Genomic DNA, 20,864 nt, shown 5'->3' on the forward strand with positions numbered 1-20,864 from the left:
TTCTACAGGAAATTACACTTTTTATAGGGTTTTTTTCGACCTGAATGAGGATGGGAGAAATATTCAGCTTTAATCATAGCATTACATTGAACACAATTACGACACGAAAAATTACCAATTGGGAAGAGATGATAGAAAATGTTGTGGACGAATAAAACAATCTGCTTTGACTAATTTGTCTCTTAAATTAGGAGCACGTTTATGAGCAAAAATGGGGAAACTCCTGAGATACTCGACACAACACTTGTGTTTTGTTCAGTGGAAAACACAGAAGCTATAATACAAATAACAGAATAAATTGACAAATTAAAGAGATGGTTTGACAAAAACAGACTATATTTAAATCTCAGTAAAACTAAAATAATGCTATTCAGTAACAGTAGAAGTCAAACCCAAATACAAATAGACGGACACTGAAAAATTAAAAGAAACCACATTTTGGATGTAATAATAAAGGAAAATATTAACTCAAAATTTCATAAAAAATATACAACATTAAGTGGCAAGAAATTTGATAATAATGAATAAACATATGTTCTGGATCAAAAGTCACTCCATATTCTCTATTGCTTGCCAGTGTTACCATTGTGCAGAAATATGGGGGAATAACTACAAAGGTAAACTACAGAAGTAAAGAAAGATCACTTCGAATAATACATAACGAGTGATATATACAGTGATTACAATTACATTGGAGGCAGCCACCACAGTTGACATCCATCCATTTTTCTACCGCTTGTCCCTCTCGGGAAATATATAGTTTAGAACTATATATAGACAAATTATTTTGGTTTATTTCGTCAGAAAAACTAACGTCAATTGCATGCATCCGGGCACAGCTGCAAACGTACTTGGTAGAAAAAAATGGCGCCTGTAGTTGGCCATACTCTCTTTATACACGACTGTCTCATTAGAGCTAAAGTCCTAGCAAAGTTTCAAATTATGACTAAGGTGGTAAAGCTGTATTTTCATTTGCACTTAAAGGTGCTGTTTGCAACTTCCTCACAGTAACAGTTTTCATAGCAAAAAAAATAAGAACACCACCAGCTTATGTTAATATTAGTGGTTTAACAGAACACATTTGACAACTGTGACCTTCGGCAAGACGCTTCACCCTTAATCCTGATGGGTCGGGTGTGTGAATGGGTGAATGTGGAAAAAATGTCAAAGCACTTTGAGTACCTTGAAGGTAGAAAAGCGCTATACAAGTGTAACCCATTATTAAGTGTGTATATCTTTCACAATTACAAAGTTCTAAAATTCTAAAAAACAATATGCAGTCATGTTGTTGTTATTATAATGGGTTATACTTGTATAGTGCTTTTCTATCTTCTAGGTACAGCATATACATTCAATGACAGCGAACGCTAGTTATCCAAATTGCTATTAAAACTAATGTGCATGCATGTTAAAGTTAAAGTGCCAATGATTGTCACACACACACACTAGGTGTGGTGAAATTATTCTCTGCATTTGACCCATCACCCTCGATCACCCCCTGGGAGGTGAGAGGAGCAGTGAGCAGCAGCGGTGGCCGCGCCCAGGAATCATTTTGGGTGATTTAACCCCCAATTCCAACCCTTGATGCTGAGTGCCAAGCAGGGAGGTAATGGGTCCCATTTTTATAGTCTTTGGTATGACTTGTTGTATTACGTACTTACGAGAAGCAATAAGAGGGCGGGATCTTTTGTGTAAAATACATTGGAAAGTTAGCCCCGTCTAGTATAAATGTTGCAAACAGCCCCTTTAAAGGCCTACTGAAAGCCACTACTACCGACCACGCAGTCTGATAGTTTATATATCAATGATGAAATCTTAACATTGCAACACATGCCAATACGGCCGGGTTAACTTATAAAGTGCAATTTTAAATTTCCCGCTAAACTTCCGGTTCGAAACGCCTCTGAGGGTTGACGTATGCGCGTGACGTCAATCATTGAAACGGAAGTATTCGGACACCATTGAAGTCAATACGAAATAGCTCTGGTTTTCATCTCATTATTCCACAGTATTCTGGACATCTGTGTTGGTGAATCTGTTGCAATTTGTTCATTGCATTATGGAGAAAGAAGCTGAGCAAGCAAAGAAGAAAGTTGTCGGTGCAAAGTGTCTATTTTGCGAGGGAAGTCAGCAACAACACGTACACAGCCGGCGCTTCTTTGTTTACATTCCCGAAAGATGCAGTCAAGATGGAAGAACTCGGACAACAGAGACTCTTACCAGGAGGACTTTGATTTGGATACACAGTTGCGATAACGTGAGTACACAGCTGCGCTTCCAAACATTTGATCGCTTGCTATAACTAGCTCGAGCTAGTAGCTAGGAGCTAGGAGCTAGCATTAGGATTAATTTGTGGCATATTAAATATAAGCCTGGTTGTGTTGTGGCTAATAGAGTATATATATGTCTTGTGTTTATTTATTGTTGTAGTCATTCCCAGCTGAATATCAGGTCCCACCCGCGCGCTTCCAAACATTTGATTGCTTGCCCGTACGTGCGTGTCATGTACGTAACTTTGATTAAATATATAAGCTTTATGAACCTTGGGTTAGGTGAACGGTTGTTTGGGCTGAGTGAGTGTGTGTGTTATGCAGGTGTTTGAATTGTATTGGCGGGTTATATATACGGGATCCCGTCCATATTACCCGCTCGAGCTATAACTAGCTCGAGCTAGTAGCTAGTAGCTAGGAGCTAGCATAACAAACACCTAGGTGTTTTTATGCGGGATTCATTTGTGGCATATTAAATATAAGCCTGGTTGTGTTGTGGCTAATAGAGTATATATATGTCTTGTGTTTATTTACTGTTGTAGTCATTCCCAGCTGAATATCAGGTCCCACCCGCGCGCTTCCAAACATTTGATTGCTTGCCAGTACGTGCGTGTCATGTACGTAACTTTGATTAAATATATAAGCTTTATGAACCTTGGGTTAGGTGAACGGTTGTTTGGGCTGAGAGAGTGTGTGTGTTGTGCAGGTGTTTGAATTGTATTGGCGGGTTATATATACAGGATCCCGTCCATATTACCCGCTCGAGCTATAACTAGCTCGAGCTAGTAGCTAGGAGCTAGCATAACAAACACCTAGGTGTTTTTATGCGGGATTAATTTGTGGCATATTAAATATAAGCCTGGTTGTGTTGTGGCTAATAGAGTATATATATGTCTTGTGTTTATTTACTGTTGTAGTCATTTCCAGCTGAATATCAGGTCACCCCCGGCTCTCACAGCATCTTCCACTCCCCACTAGTCCTTCACTTGCACTTTCCTCATTTAAAAATATTTCATCCTCGCTCAAATTAATGGGGAAATCGTCGCTTTCTCGGTCCGAATCTCTCTCACTTCATGCGGCCATCATTGTAAACAATAGGGAACTTTGCGTGTATGTTCAATTGACTACGTCACGCTACTTCCGGTAGGGGCAAGCCTTTTTTTATCAGATACCAAAAGTTGCGATCTTTATCGTCGTTGTTCTATACTAAATCCTTTCAGCAAAAATATGGCAATATCGCGAAATGATCAAGTATGACACATAGAATAGATCTGCTATCCCCGTTTAAATAAAAAAAAATCATTTCAGTAGGCCTTTAAGTTTTTTTTTTCATCTTTTTTTTTACAAGTCCCTTCTTTTGCAGTGATTTAATTAGTATTTATTTTTTACTGAGCTAGACCTAAGACTTGATAATAATGTTTGTGATCAACACATGGTTTCATATCGCTTGACACAATTTATCCTGCTGAACTATAGTTTAGATATAATTATTGAATAGGATTACAATCAAGAGTAAGATAACCAATTCAGTGTTATTTGAGTGGAAAAGTTGGGCCCTATCGTAAAATAAGTTAACAACCCCTGGTCTAGATGACCAACCTTTCACTAACAAGTTCTCTTTATGTATTTTTTGCTCGTAAAAAAAATAAAAATTAAAGGCAAACTATTATTTTGATCATTTAATTGCATTTGTCGCGTTGGTTTTGATTACTTCAAAACTGATATGTTAACATTGTTAACAAAAATTTAATTTCAAAGAGTTGCCATTTCTAGACTTCCTTGCTTTTCCATCTCTTCCTATATAGACACCATAGCCGCTTTCCTCATGCTCTTTCAGCTTTTCCTAAAGCGTCTTGAGAAAAACATCAGTAGAAAAGGACCCACGGCTTACCTTCTTTTTCTCTTGTTTTTGAGCGCCGGGTCTGCTTTTCCTTCTCCGTTTTCCTCCAGGTTCTGACGCAGTCTTTCTCCGAAGGGTGCTCCTGATTTTCGGGATTACATTTTGCTTAAATCTTTTTTAATGGTTTCCATCCAAACATTAACCAAAAACCCTTTTCTTCGAAGTCAGAATCTTTTAAATAATCGCTGCAAATTACACTCCTTTGAAAATGTACAGTATTGCTCATAAGTTACCATTCTTCAGAGAATATGAATGATAACACAAAAACCTTCTTCCACTCATGCTTAATGGTTGTGTGAAGCTATTTATTGACAAACAACTGTTTACTCTTTTTAAATCAAAATGACAAAAGAAAGTACCAAAATGACCCTGATCAAAAGTTTACATACCCAAGTGACTTTGATCTGATAACATGCACAAAAGTTGACACAAACAGGTTTGAATGGCTAATCAAGGTTCCAATCCTCACCTGTGACATGTTTGTTTGTAATTAATGTGTGTGTATAAAAGCTCAGTGAGTGGAGGGACTTGAAGAAAAATGGGCTGCATGGTCGAGTCGCCTGAAGGAAGCCATCACTCCAAATTACTTTGTTCCAGAAGTTTTGAGGCTTGTCTCTGTGCTGTTTGGCGTAATGTAAGCGGGATACTTTGTGACATTTGCGCACAAATGGATTCCTTCTGGCGACTCCACCATGCAGCCCATTTTTCTTCAAGTGCCTCCTTATTGTGCATCTTGAAACAGCCACACCACAATTTTTCAGAGAGTCCTGTATTTCAGCTGAAGTTATTTGTGGATTTTTCTTTGCATCTCAAACAATTTTCCTGGCAGTTGTGGCTGAAATCTTTGCTGGTCTACCTGAATCCCTCATTTTCCACTTCTTAATCAGCGTTTGAACACTGCTGATTGACATTCTCAATTCCTTGGATACATTTTTATACCCCTTTCCTGTTTTATGCAGTTCAATTACCTTTTCTCGCAGATCCTTTGACAATTCTTTTGCCTTCCCCATGACTCAGAATCCAGAAACATCTGTGCAGCACTGGATGAAAGATGCAATGGTCTGTCAGAAGCTCAGAAACTCACTGACCTTTTATACACACACATTAATTACAAACAAACATGTCACAGGTGAGGATTGGAACCTTGATTAGCCATTCAAACCTGTTTGTGTCAACTTTTGTGCATGTTATCAAAACAAAGTCCCTGGGGTATGTAAACTTTTGATCAGGGTCATTTGGGTACCAGACTGTGTCATTTTGATTTAAAAAGAGTAAACACAGTTGTTTGCCAATAAATAGCTTCACACAACCATTAAGCATGAGTGGAGGAAAGGTTTTTGTGTTATCATTCATATTCTCTGAAGAATGGCCAAGAAATCATAAATTCTCCCAGGGTATGTAAACTTATGAGCATTACTGCAAGCTGAGCCCCTTTTTAACCTGCAACAATGCATCTGGCAGAGATATTTGATAATTTCCTTCAAATTCTGCACACAAATATCGTGATTGGAAAAGACGCTGCAACCAAAACACATTTTACGCAATATGTAATTGTCTCCAGCCTTCTGTATGTGACATCAACAGACTGATGGAGCTAAACGTGGGTGTTGCAAAATGTGCTAAAACTTGTGATAAAACCAGCCTAATTTTACATGTAGACATTATTTTAGGTCCTGAACTCTGAAATAAGTGCCAATGTTGTCAGCATTTAACTGTAAATTTGGGTGGTGGTGTTAAGCACTGTAGTTTAACCTTAGGCTCTGCGTTTTTTTATTATTGTTTTGATTTGGGCCTAAAGTCTTTAATTGTACAATGCAACCTGTTTATGTTGATTCCCTTCAGACTGGCTGACTGGCATTGACATAAGCGGTTGTCAACATAATCAAAATCGACTTGTGACTTTAGTTGAATGGGTGATAAAAAACTTTTTTACATACAATTTTTTTATTGTAATTTTTGTGTTTTCACAAATTGTATACTCTTATCTAAGAAAAAGCTGCTGTGGTAACTCTATTTCACTAAAAGGACAATAGAGCTTTCGTACCTTTCTTTCTGTGGCTAAAAATACAAAACCCAAAACCAGTGAAGTTGGCACATTGTGTGAAACGTAAATAAAAACAGAATACAATGATTTGCAAATCCTTTAACTTATATTCAATTGAATAGACTGCAAAGACAAGATATTCAATGTTGGAACTGATAAACTTTTTTTTTTTTGCAAATAATCATTAATTTAGAATTTAATGGTAGCAACACATTGCAAACAAGTTGGCACAGGGGCATTTTTACCACTGTGTTACATGGCCTTTTCTTTTAACAACACTCAGTAAACGTTTTGGAACTGAGGAGACCAATTTTTGAAGCTTTTCAGGTGGAATTCTTTCCCATTCTTGCTTGATGTACAGCTTAAGTTGTTCAACAGTCCGGGGTCTCCGTTGTCGTATTTTACGCTTCATAATGCGCCACACATTTTCAATGGGAGATAGGTCTGGACTACAGGCAGGCCAGTGTAGTACCCGCACTCTTTTACTATGAAGCCATGCTGTTGTAACACGTGCAAAATGTGGGTTGGCATTGTCTTGCGGAAATAAGCAGGGGTGTCCATGAAAAAGACGTTGCTTGGATGGCAACATATTTTGCTCCAAAACCTGTATGTACCTTTCAGCATTAATGGTGCTGTGGAGGGGGCGTGGTCTGCGGGCCTGCCGCGGAGCGGGGTGTGTAAGGATCGGCCTTGAAGTCAGCGGCAGGTGAGTAAATTGCCCTGCTGGGGCTTGTTATCTAATCACCTGTCGCTCTTATTAGCAGCAGCCAGACTGAGACGTGGTGGTAGTTGCTGGTGAGCAGAGGCATGAGAGCGAGAGACACTTTGCTGGAAAGCAAAACCATACTGCTTTATGAAAATAAAAGACTTGTTACCTCAGACTACCGGGATAACGAAAGGATCTTTGTGTCAGAAGAACCCACAGGAGGGCAATTTCCCCAGGTGCCTTCACAGATGTGTAAGTTACCCATGCCTTGGGCACTAATACACCCCCAAGCCATCACAGATGCTGGCTTTTGAACTTTACGCCTATAACAGTCCGCATGGTTCTTTTCCTCTTTGGTCCGGAGGACACGACGTCCACAGTTTCCAAAAACAATTGGAAATGTGGACTCGTCAGACCACAGAACACTTTCCCACTTTGCATCAGTCCATCTTAGATGAGCTCGGGCCCAGTGAAGCCGGCGGCGTTTCTGGGTGTTGTTGATAAATGGTTTTTGCTTTGCATAGTAGAGATTTAACTTGCACTTACAGATGTAACGACAAACTGTAGTTACTGACAGTGGTTTTCTGAAGTGTTCCTGAGCCTATGTGGTGATATCCTTTACACACCGATGTTGGTTTTGAATGCAGTATCGCCTGAGGGATCGAATTATTCGGCCTTGCAGCTTACGTGCAGTGATTTCTCCAGATTCTCTGAACCTTTTGATGATATTACGGACCGTGGATGGAGAAATCCCTAAATTCCTTGCAATAGCTCGTTGAGAAATGTTGTTTTTAAACTGTTCAACAATTTGCTCACGCATTTGTTCACAAAGTAGTGACCCTCGCCCCATCCTTGTTTGTGAATGACTGAGCATTTAATGGAAGCTGCTTTCATATCCAATCATGGCCCCCACCTGTTCCCAATTAGCCTGTTCACCTGGGGGATGTTCCAAATAAGTGTTGGATGAGCATTCCTGAACTTTCTCAGTGTTTTTTGCCACTTGTGCCAGCGTTTTTGAAACATGTTGCAGGCATTAAATTCCAAATGAGCTCATATTTGAAAAAAATAAAGTTTTGCAGTCTATTCAATTAAATATAGGTTGCAAAGGATTTGCAAATCATTGTATTGTTTTTATTTACGATTTACACAACTCTTCATTCTCATTAACAGTGTTGCAACGACATGAACAGTAATTAATTTGATTACTCGTTACTGAAAAAAATAATGCAGTTTGTAATGCAGTTATTATCAATACTGTCCACAACCTTGAATTTTTAAGCCTGAATATACAGGATGGGCTACAAATTGTAGCAGCTGTTTCCGAAACAGATCCAGCTTTAGTGACACACTAAGCATCATGCAGCAATATTGCTAAGTGACAAACAAGATATACAAACATAATAAAGCAGTCACTTACTGTACAATGTCTGCTCCCACTGGGATGCCAACTTACTTAGTCGCCTTACCTTACTTAGATGAAACATTAATTGCCTTTAGGGGCCTTTCTGGCCATCTCCGGGTTTAAGGTGGATGTCAAAATTGACCAACCGTTTATGGCTACATCATTCGATTATACAGATGAGACATAATTTAAAATCTAGAATAATTTTTCACTAATTCAGAGGCAATGCAGCAGCTCAGTATGTCAATACAGTAGCTGCATAAGCTAGTTAGCTCTCTGTGATTAGGGCACCACGAAAAGTAGTTTTTTAACTTTAGTGCTTATACTAAAAAATATCACTAATAGACAGACTTCTTAGACTTCCTTTTTATTGTCATTCAAATTTGAACTTTACAGTACAGATAAGAACGAAATTGTGTTGCATTAGCTCGTTGTAGTGCAGGATAAAAGAGCAATAAGGTGTAGATATAATTAAATACATTACTGCACAGATAAATATATTGCACTTTTGCATATGCATCCACATTTATGGATGTATGTTATATTGTCTTTATATTCCAGCGAGTCAATCCGTTTTTGGGGGGAATTGAGGGGATTATTATAATGCCTTCTAGAGTCTTATGGCCTGAGGGAAGAAGCTGTTACAGAACCTGGAGGTTCTGCTACGGAGGCTGCGGAACCTCTTTCTAGAGTCCAGCAGTGAAAACAGTCCTTGGTGGGGATGGGAGGATTCTCTGCAGATTTTCTGAGCCCTGGTCAGGCAGCGGCTTTTTGCGGTTCCCTGGATAGGAGGAAGAGGAGTCCCGATGATCTTTTCCGCTGTCCTCACCACTCTCTGCAGAGACTTCCAGTCTGAGGCACTGCAGGCTCCAGTCCAGACAAAGATGCAGTTGGTCAGTAGGCTCTCTATAGTGCCTCTGTAGAATGTGGTGAGAATGGGGGGAGGGAGCAGTGCTCTATTCATCTGATGCAATAAGTGCATGCGCTGTTGAGCTCTTTTTACAAGTGTAGGGACCGGGTCATATTGTCAGTTATCAGCACCCCCAGGAACTTGGTGCTGTTTACGATCTCCACTGCTGTGCCGTTGATGAAGAGTGGAGCATGGCTGGACTGGTCCCTCCTGAAGTCGACGATGATCTCCTTGGTCTTGTCGACGTTCAGGACCAGGTTGTTGACATGGTCATAGTCACACATGGTCAATACAGGTCATGAGATGTAAAGTAAATGGAGTGTTGTTGGCGGTTTTTGGATGTTTTTCAGAGGGCTATATGGGCGCAAAAGGACTGCGTTGTTAGCCACTTTGTACTTGCTGTATTTTACGAATTAGAATGCATAAAAAAAGAAAAACATATGTAGTCTCGTCTTACATAAGGATTGTGAATGATCGGCAAAATTACCAAAAAAGTGCACTTACTCTATAAGTGGGAACGTTTTACCAATAAAAAGAAGATGGAGGACCAGGACTTGATGACTTGGTCGTCATAAGCTGGCCAGTTAAAATAAGGACCACTGTTCATTGCTTTGGGCACCCTGCTGTGATGCAAAGGACAAATGAGCAACATCAGTGACAGAAAACGTCACACATGGCATTAGTTGTATTTTTATTTGCATTTTATGCATTTACAAAATAACAGCAGGACTGCAAAGCCATAAAACACTTATCAAATTCAGAATTAGTACAACCACAAATCCTAAAATACAGAGTGGTATTGTCAGTTTTTGAGAGCAAAAATGTAAAACTCACTCACACACACAAATGTGCAGTCCTTTACAAACTCATATATTGTTTCTCCAAGCTAAATACAGTATCAAAGACAAAAAATAAATCTTTCCGAAAGCAGCTTGTAATCAAGTAGCCTACATTATAAAGAATATGCAAACCAGTATTTATATACTGTTTATTCATATGAACTATACACACATACTGCAGACAGTCACAGAGTGAAAACTACTCTTCAATGAAAAACTGTTCCATTCACATTTAACAAGAACGATGCCATCAAACAGTGACCATATGTGTTTGTATCATCATTATATATATATATATATATATATATATACATATATATATATATATATATATATATATATATATATATATATATATATATATATATATATATATATATATATATATATATATATATATAAATGTTTCCCATACTTGTAAATAAAGCAGAGGTTGGTAAAAAATTCTCGTGACAACACCAAGTGTACATTTAAAAGGCATATCATGTATGACAAGAATATTTTTGAAAACCATTGCACATAAAAGGGCTAGTGTATAGAAAAAGAAAAGAGGTCATGCTCCAGCGACAGATCTAAAGCTACACCGTGTGATCAACACATCAATGACATGCTCTACACTTTGCACGACACAAACATGCAACTTTAAAGACGAACACACAGGCTTCTTGTTTCACAGATCAAATGGGTTATGTTCCTCTTCAGTTCATATTAATAAAAATACATGACAAATTATTTGTATAAATTATACGTACTGTAGTGTATACAGTGGGTGCCTTAAGTAGGTATACACCAACAGTTTTTTTTTTTTTTTTTTTTGCATTTACAGGGTCTACAAAAGCAAATAACTGCAGGGTTCTCCAATTAACCATTAGCAGCTTCGGCTGTAGGCAACCTCTTGATATATATATATATATATATATATATATATATATATATATATATATATATATATATATATATATATATATATATATATATATATATATTTTAACTCTACAAGATTATAGCAGCTGCATTTTAAATATCATGACTGGCCCCATCTACCTCTCCATGCATTTTAAAATGTTGCACCCAACTGTTGGTGTAATGAAGTTGTAACTCTAATAAATAGGTGCAAATATGATCAAAAACAAAAAATTAAGACTATACCTACTTTTGGTCCGTCTTGTATATACACAGTACCTTACAAAAGTGAGTACTTCCATCACATTTCTTAAAATATTTCATTATCTCTTTTTATTGGACAACACTACAGAAATGACACTTTGATACAATTTAAGTGATGTCGTTTGTGTACAGCTTTTAAAACAATGTACATTCACCGTCCCCTCAAAATTAGTCAGCAAACAGCCATTAAGGTCTAACCTTCTGGCAACAAAAGGTAGTACACTCCAAATAAAAATAGCCAAATTGGTTCCAATTAGCCATCCTCTCGCCCAGTCGTCATGAGACTCATGAAGGAGTGGAAGAAGATTCCAATAACATGTGACGCTCCCAGTGAACTACAAGCTCGGGATGGGGACCCAACTCGGTACTTTTATAGGTACATACTGAATTTTGTCACCACAAACGGTAACAGATTCACGAAAAATCAACCAGTCGCATATTTTTACACCTTAGTTGCACGTGACATTGCATCCGGTTGCAGACTCGGTATCAGCTCAAGCACTTGGCAGTGAAACAAGCAGTCAGGCACTCAGAGCGGACTAAGCTGCACTGTCCCTAGATCAGGAGTGTTAAACTCATTTTCACTGAGGGCCACATTGCAGTTCTGGCTGCCCTCAGAAGGCCGATTGCAACAGTGAGTATCAAACTAATATGAATGTATAAGGATTCACCTCATTATATAGTTGTAGTTATGCCTATGCATTTGATTATTATATATTTTTTTACGTACTAAATTCTGGCAACTGAGCTGACAGTTGTTGTTTTTTTTTACTGTAAAATCTATTACCATTTTTCCAATTGTACAATTTAATGGATAACTTGCTTTGAAATCATTATTAAATCAGATATTTATTTGTATTTTAGTAAAAGGTTTGTAATGTCTGATAATTTAATATTTGTTAAATTATTAGGAAACAGTAAACTAGTTCTTTATTATTACAGATTATAACCACCCGGTATGATCTAACCTAAATTCATAACAAATGTAACGAACATTACATTATTAAGGTTAACATTATTATTACAGATCCATACATAAGTCCAGCTTACATTTGAGTACTTATTTTTATTTTGAGAACAAACTGTAATGTATAATATAATATTTATTGCATTATTAGATAATATTGAATAAAACTATATGCATTTGCATTCAGTGCATGTCTTTTTTTCTGTCAAAACGGAATGAACGAATACATTTAATAAGAAAAGATAAATTACTTTTTTGATGCATATTATTTCCAGGCCTTTGTGGGCAAAATAAAATGATGTGGCCTTGAGTGTGACTCCTGTGCTTCAGGTAATATTGCAATTGTTTATGTCAACAAAGCAGGTATGCCTGATAAAAAGGTTCTCCAGACTTTCCAAAACAACCAAAACTTTTCATGTCTGTGGGGGGGGAACAGACAACTCACAAGTCATTATTTCGTGAATTGTGATGTGTCACGGAAAGAAGCGACTCAAGAAGCGAAAACAGCTTTGTGGAGATCATACGCACCTCTAGCTTGCTCAGTAGATTATAAATATTAAGTTAATGCCGTCTCCATGATTTTTTTGGTTTGGGATTTTTCTTTCAAAAATAGTCCCAAGACCACTAACATTCCCTCCCCTTCTGATATTGCCTGTTTTTCTGGGTGTTGCTATGGCGGTTGCTAGGGTTCTGCTTCTTCGATTTTGTTAGTTCACGTTTGTTCACGTGTGATTTTGGGCCTGGATGACTCGAATTTGGCTGGGTGTTGATATTATCGTAACACACTGCACTCAAAGAGTAGAACTGTTCGATGCCTGATGTTCTATCTTCCAGTGTGGGGTCTGTAAGAGATACATCATTGTGTCATTTCTTCAGTGTTGTTCAATGCAAAATATATATTAAAATATTGCCAGAAATACGAGCGGTACACTGACTTTTGTTGTGTAGTGTACACAGGATATATTTCTCCCAAAAAAACTGACTTCTCACTTTGAGAACAACACCTGTCCATTTATTGCACACAATTAGTTCACAAAAATAGTTTGGGCACTTTCCAGCAAACAGCAGCATTTTCATAACATATATATATATATATATATATATATATATATATATATATATATATATATATATATATATATATATATATATATATATATATATATATATATATATATATATATATATATATATATATGTAAAAGATTGTTAGAAAACAGACACCTACACAACAATTGTAAAGCATAACAAATGGAGAAATTAAAAATAGTTTTGAGTGTGCAACTAGAGTTAATAGGTCCGTTTACTAAGGCTAACCTCTTGGATGCACAACATCATACAGTGTTTTAGGGGCAAAATAGCAAAACCCCTTTGCTACTTTCCATGGACCACTTATACTGATTATCGCCATCTTTTTTTCTTTTTTTTTTCTTTTTTAAATGTGCAAGTATTGATTGCCATGGCAAATCTCACAATGATATATAAAACATTTGGTCCTGTGGGGAAAAGAAAGGCTTGATTTTCAGTGGGACAAATGGCACACAAGACTTTGCTGACACGATGGCACTGTGTGACAAACTCTTAAGACAGCGCTCAGTGAATTTGATTAAATCAGGACATTAACACATAATATTCATCTGTACAATCAACCCTTATAACAAGGCTTTTTACTTCTTCCTACTTCAACTGATTAGTTAGCCAATCAGCATTCAAGTCATTGATTAGATTTTTAGTTGCACATGTTTGACCCAAAATCACTTAAAACACAGTTTTACTGTTATACCAAGTGAGGATTTGTATAATGTATAATTAAGTCTATTAAATAACACATAGGGCCCTATTCTCCCGTTCGCTTAAGTGTTTTTTTTTACGCGCTTGAAGTTACACAGGTTTCTCTTATTTGAATTCTCCTATCCAGGCTACGGACACGCCCACTCTGCGTAAGTGAGACCCAAGTGCTTATGTCGTGGATGAAGGCGGGCTCATTACCAATGAGGCGGACTTTGCCATAGTGCATTTTTTGGCTATGTGAAAATCATGAAACATGGCGTGTGTATGTCATTGAAATCCATGAAAAATAAAACACTTCACATTTGAGAAGGCCGCGTCACTCCAGACCGTGCTAAACATGTGTCGTCATAGTGATGCCATGCCTGTATTTAGGGCAGGCCAATTAATCAAGTTTTGATTTCTATTTCAATTATTGCTTCTCACGATCATAAAAATCTAATATTGGAAGAAGAAAAAAAAATTAATGGGCCGCACAACATGCATGCAAATTCCGGCGCTTGTGACAGAGAAATGGATGAGTGAGCGTATGATTACAAAGAAGACCACGTCTACTGGAAGTTTATGAACTCACAATGATTGCTACTTTTTATTTGACACTGTGCTAGTATGTCTAATCAATAATCACTAAACTCAACAAAAAAGTAAGGCTATATGATTTCCGTGTTGGCGTAACCGCGGACAGAGTCACAGAATTGGCCAATAAAGCAATAATACGCTAATAAAAGGCTAATAAACAGAGTATCACGGAAATTGACATAAACGTGAGTGAAATGCTGTCATTGTGAGGAGAAGGAACATTTGTTTGGGAAAATAATGTGTCCGTACCGCTCATTCATCCCCGAAACATGTCCTAAACTAAACAATGTTGATATAATCACTTGAAACAGCGACTACACAACAAAGCTAAAGCTAGCAAAAAAATAAATCCATACACCCACATCTCATATACTCGTGTTGTTGTGAACGACATCATCGATGTAAGACCAATGTATAAACAGGAGAGCAGTCGCAACTTGAGAGGTGCGCTCTTTTTTAAAATGTTTTATTAAAGCTGAGAACAACCGCGCAGACCACCCAACACAATAATAGCGCAGTGCACCACATCCGGTCTGATTGTGCTAACAAAATTAAGGTTTCAGAAAAGTACCATACACAGGCATAATGTACTTAAAGCACTTATGGCACATTTACACAATTACCAGTATTATGCTTTGACCTAAAATCCAGGTCAATCCATCCATTCATTCATTTTTTCCGCTTGTCCCTCTCTGAATGTTATTGTTTTTATATACCTACTGTAATTTTAATTTATTACTGTTACTATCATTGTGATTTTTACTTTTCTTGTTTATTCATTACTAATTTATATCTGTTGCTCATTAACATTTTATTTAAAGTTGAGTTTTGGTTGTGCAATAAATACTGATGTTTTCAAATGAAAGAATGATTGTGTTATTAATTGTGATTTCAATATCAATCAAAAATAATTGTTGCCATAATAGTCCAGACCTATGCGTATGCACACGCAAAACATAAATACTTTTTTCGGCAAGATGTAACTTTTTAGATTAAACTGTGCTACTCGTTATTAAACTACCCTGATGTTAAAAGTTTTGTTTAGACAGCGGTTTGAGTGGGTGTGCTTGTGAGGGGGCCTGACAGCTGACAGTTTGATATTAACTGTCAAAAAAATCAATCGAATAAATTATAGACACTACATTATGTGTATTTTCCATGAAACAGATAGTTTGATGATGGCATCGCATCAGGGGGAGAATCCATGCAACTGCGCAGCTTTTTTCACTTAAGCACATGTAAGAATAGGACCCATAATACCAAACATCTACAGTCTGATCAATCATGTTACGCTTTAACATCTTGCATGTCTTCAAATAGGCTTTCCTCAAACTGGTGATGCAGCTTATAACGCCTTCAAACAGTGAATCCTGTTAAAGTCGAGCAGTCAACATCCCTCGGATTGGCTGACTCGTGTCGACATAAGCGGTTGTCGATTTAAGTAAAACAGCCATTGCTTGCATATTTACATGTGACTTTTGCCAGAACTACAAGGAGTATGGGCGATAAAGGATTTTTTAATCTACGGCAGTTTGTTGGTAAATTTCCTACATTTGTGCAAAATGTAAAAGGTCAATTTTGTTAGTTGCAGAAAGGAGGATACAAGAACAGCTGAGACATCTCCTGCAAAATAAGTAACAACCAATCCCAAAGTTGAGAAGCTCACTGCAGTTCCTTTACTGTTGCCCCCATCTTTCTTCCTATTGTTGTACATAACAAATCTCTTTTTGCAAAAACATGCAAGCGATAATGATGAAGTTAACAATACCCCAATATAAACTGATCTGTTTTTTAATACTAATAACCCCTTTGGGTCGGAAAGTCCATGTCGACTCGAGAGGTCAGCCACGTACTGCATGTATAGCACATAAGAAGATGAGATGGTTGGCGGGTTTTTGACATTAACGGGACCTTAAGTGGATACAACTGTATAACACACTTATCTGTTCACAGAAAAATGAAAAGAGCAGACATAATTCAAACCTGCATGAAATGCTACAGCTTGTTTCAGAGCACTGAGATTGTGTGAAGACTTTGCATATCCAACTTAGATGGCAGCGGCACCTTCTACGTTCTGTACAGTTGTGGTCAGATGTTAACACAGACTCCATTATATATCTCTACAAGAAAAAAAAAACTAAAATTTTTCAAGTTAGTGTTGATTTCACAAAACAAAAACAGCAAAATCCATTATTTCAAGTTTAGATTTTTCATTTCCATCCAATTGATACCGAGCACTATCATTCGCGCCAATGGACAATTTGGAGTCTATAATTAACCTAACATGCATGTTTTTGGGACGTAGGAGGAAATTGGAGCACCTGACATATAAATCCACAGATATAGCCAGCCTAGGACAATTAGGGGGAACATGCTCTTCTGCAAAGATTTCCTTTTAAAAAATAAATAAAAATGCAGCTCCAATGGCTTCCACTCGTCTGGTTAAGAAAATGTTTGAGTTTGTCTTTGCAAATTGTCCATTCATCCAGAAGTAGAGATGTGACCGCACTAATTTTTGGAATATTTAATGCACTGAATCAAAGTGGAGCCCGCATTCTTCTATTTGTCTGAATGCAAATAGAATTTAATGCATTTCTACTATGTTACCTAACATTTACTTAATGTGGCTAAACTTCTGTACATTTTCTACACCGCTTATTTGCTTATTTGGGTTACGAGTAAGGTGGTGCCTATCCCTGCTGACTTTGGGCGAGAGCCGGGCTACACTCCAGACTGGTCACCAACCAATCACAGGGCACATATAGACAAACAACCATTCTCACTCAGATTCATACCTATTGACAAACTTGAGTCTTCAGCCTAAATAATCACCACCAGGCCACCATGCGGCCTGAATATAAACCACTATTTCATTTTGTATTTGAGAATTTCATTTATTACAGAATTGCCTGCCAAAAGCCAAGTTTTATGTTTTGCATTTTGTTCCTTTACCCTAAATGTGTCTTTGGGGCGGCGTGGCTCGGTTGGTACAGCGGCTGTGCCAGCAACTTGAGGGTTGCAGGTTCGATCCCCACTTCCGCCATCCTAGTCACTGCCGTTGTGTCCTTGGGTAAGACACTTTACCCACCGGCTCCCAGTGCCCACCCACACTGGTTTAAATGTAACTTAGATAATGGGTTTCACTGTGTAAATTGCTTTGAGTCACTAGAGAAAAGCGCTATATAAATATAATTCACTTCACTTTAAATCCTAGAGAGGTATTTATTCGGGATTAGGTCAGAAGTCACTGATCGTTGACCTAAGAGAGGGGTTGCTGGTTCAGCATCTGTTTTCTTGTTCATGCCAAAAAGTTTCTGTTTTTCTAAACAATTTTTTATATAACAACTGAAGCAATCCACAACTTCTGACCACAACTGTATGATTGAGAGTTAAATACTTGTCAGTGATAATAATAATTTGGATATTTGACAGTAGTATTTTGCTTAAAAACGGTGAATATAGACAAAATGTACTGTAAGTGTTCTATTGGATAAATACATATACACACATTGTTCTACATTAGCCAACGTATACTGCATTCAGACAGCAAACTACATTAGAAACTTGCAACATAGACAGCAATGACATTGATATGTATGCCTACAGTGACAGCCCTGAAAGAATAACACTGTAACCAATAAATTGGCATTATCACCGTAAAGGACATTTTGTGTTTTGAAACCCAGTTTGCAGGGACTTGATTTGTTATTGGTGGCTAACTCAGGTGCTTTTCAATCACAAGTTACCAGTTACTCTCAGGCACTTCCCAAAAGGACAAGGCTTGAATTTCACATACCTCCAGCAGAAAAGTACTCACATCAAATGGGAAAATTTTTTAAATTATGTTTCAACTTGTTCAGGAAAACAATAAAAAGTAATGCTTTACCTTGTTAAAAGTGGAAAACCTCACCAGGCCAACTCGAGTTTGGGGACAACTTGTCTTGATGCAGTCAGTGATGTAAAAATACATTTCTTTTTGGTGTCATCAAATAAACTGAATCATTCGATGGTGATAGAAGCCAACTCAACGGGCTCGGCGTTATGCCGCCGATGGTGCTCTTGTTCAAACACCCCTGGTGAACTCCCTTCTTCGCCGTTGTTCGTCTTTGTCTCCTCTGCCAGGGCTACAGTATGGCCGGTATCCATCTTGAAGGAGTGGTTTTCAAGGGGATCGAGGGAATCAGGTGAAAGGAGGCCAGTTGAGCTCTCACAATTCTGGGTAGAAGAGGAGACCTGGGATATGACAGGTAGCTGGACTGAGGAGGAGGACGAGGTGGCAATGACAGTAGAGGTTCCACCTGCATAGACAGGGTGATGTTGGGATTCTTCCAGATCATACTGGACTCCCAGAGCCTCCTCCTCCTCCTGCACCTGGCTCAGGTAGTCGGGCACGAGGAAATCACTATTAGAACAAAAAAACAAAACATATTGGGTTCACAGTTCACAGTCAAGTATATATTACACATTCAGTTTGTACTGTTCAGACTAGTAGTGCATAGGAAAATAGAATTAGTTACTTTTTAAAAAGTAAAACAAATTAATTACAAATATGGCTTTCATGATACAACATTTTCATAATTGATTGAAAGCAAATACAATACAGTGTTTCCCTTAGGTTTACAATTTTGGGAAGGCAGATGGCCGTGCGAACATGCAAGCACATAATGTAATGAGATCACTCGTCTTCAGTTAAAATTTATTCAAAAATGACGTTGGGGTGACAATAACTGAAAATAAGTCCACACATGCACGGGCGCAGCTGAGCCGGTGGTATTGCAGTCGTTACAGTTACATTTGCTAAGCACCACCTTCCATTTTAGAAAGTACTAGAAACACTCAAGAATAATCCACAGTCAAAACAAAGAACATCCACTTCATGCGATTACTCCTCCGCATGCAATACGAATACACCGATAAATGATTAATGATGTAAAAAATAAAAAAATAACTACAGATATGCGGAAGAATACGTAGTAGTGCGACACTATGCAAGGACAACACCACATTTGGTATTTTTAGTTACCCTTGTTCCTTTAATTACAGTATGTCAATATGAAAAGGGAGTAATGCAGACTAATTTCAACTGTATGCCTGGTCCAAGCCACTCAAATACCATGACCATCATCAGGGATAAAGATGGAGTTCTTAAACATGTGAAAGAATCGGTTCATATGAAATAAAGGGACAATTAAGCAGTGTAGTGGTCTCATTATTGGGACTTCCTCATCCCAATTAGCCGTATTCTCTCTCTCTCTCTCTTGCAACGCCCCTTCCAGTGTGCAAACCAACCACAGAAAAACAAGTAAGGAGTTCTATCCATCCATTTTTTTACCACTTGTCCTGTTCTAGGTTTATATGGCAAACTTCTGTGTTTGTATGAAAGCGGCCTCGCCTCCACCCACAGAGACAAAGACAGTGGATGACTGACAAGGGGCTTCTCTATTTATTTCATTCCGCAATATAACAGCAAAGAGTGAACCCTGCAGCCTGTTTGGAAGCAACAGACAAACAAAACAAACATACACGGACATGGCAATTTAATTCATTCTTCAATTACTTTTTTTTTTATTTAAAAAAGTGTATTTTTTCAGTAGTTCAATTGAAAAAGTGTAACTTTTATTCTACAGATTCGCTACATTGAGTGAAATATTTCCTAATTTGTTGATAATTCTGAGGATAATAGTTTACAGCAAAAAAACCCCAAAAAACTCAAATTGAGTTTCTCACAAAACTACTGGTGTCGGACTGCAAAAATATCCTGAGCCTCTATAAATTGAAAACGAGAAATCAAGTAACTGTTGCACTATGTTCAAAATGTATTAAAATGCACCTGTTCTAGGTCAATCAATCCATTTTATTTTGATAATTTAAAACTAGAGATGTCAGATAATGGCTTTTTTGCCGATATCCGATATTCCGATATTGTCTAACTCGTAATTACCGATTCCGATATAAACAATATATTTCAGTCGTGGCATTAACACATTATTATGCCTAATTTTGTTGTGATGCCCCGCTGGATGCATTAAACAATGTAACTTTACAATGAATTGATTAATGTGGACCCCGACTTAAACAAGTTGAAAAACGTATTCGGGTGTTACCATTTAGTGGTCAATTGTACGGAATATGTACTGTACTGTGCAATCTACTAATACAAGTTTCAATCAATCAATCAAAAACAAGGTTTTCCAAAATAAGAGAACAACTTCAACTCCAGTTATGGAAAAAATTGCCAACATGGCACTGCTATATTTATTATTGAAGTCACAAAGTGCATAATTTTTTTAAC

The 20,864-nt window shown here is 37.6% G+C and overlaps 1 protein-coding gene across 5 annotated transcripts in view; it reads right to left on the reverse strand.

The window, feature by feature from the left end:
• Positions 1-5,189: 5,189 nt before the first annotated feature.
• Positions 5,190-20,864, reverse strand: part of zbtb44 (zinc finger and BTB domain containing 44) — a 67,166-nt gene continuing 51,491 nt past the window's right edge. For 2 of the 5 annotated variants that reach the window (XM_062067880.1, XM_062067879.1), the window contains one exon: positions 13,390-18,974. In XM_062067880.1, the coding sequence (XP_061923864.1) occupies positions 18,572-18,974 (403 nt within the window). In that variant the 3' untranslated portion in view covers positions 13,390-18,571. Of the gene's footprint in view, positions 5,211-11,066; positions 13,048-13,389; positions 18,975-20,864 lie in introns of those variants that run through there. The other 3 variants (XR_009828347.1, XR_009828346.1, XM_062067881.1) reach the window with 3 other exon arrangements.

Source organism: Entelurus aequoreus, linkage group LG13 (assembly GCF_033978785.1).
Source record: "Entelurus aequoreus isolate RoL-2023_Sb linkage group LG13, RoL_Eaeq_v1.1, whole genome shotgun sequence".
Taxonomy (NCBI): domain Eukaryota; kingdom Metazoa; phylum Chordata; class Actinopteri; order Syngnathiformes; family Syngnathidae; genus Entelurus; species Entelurus aequoreus.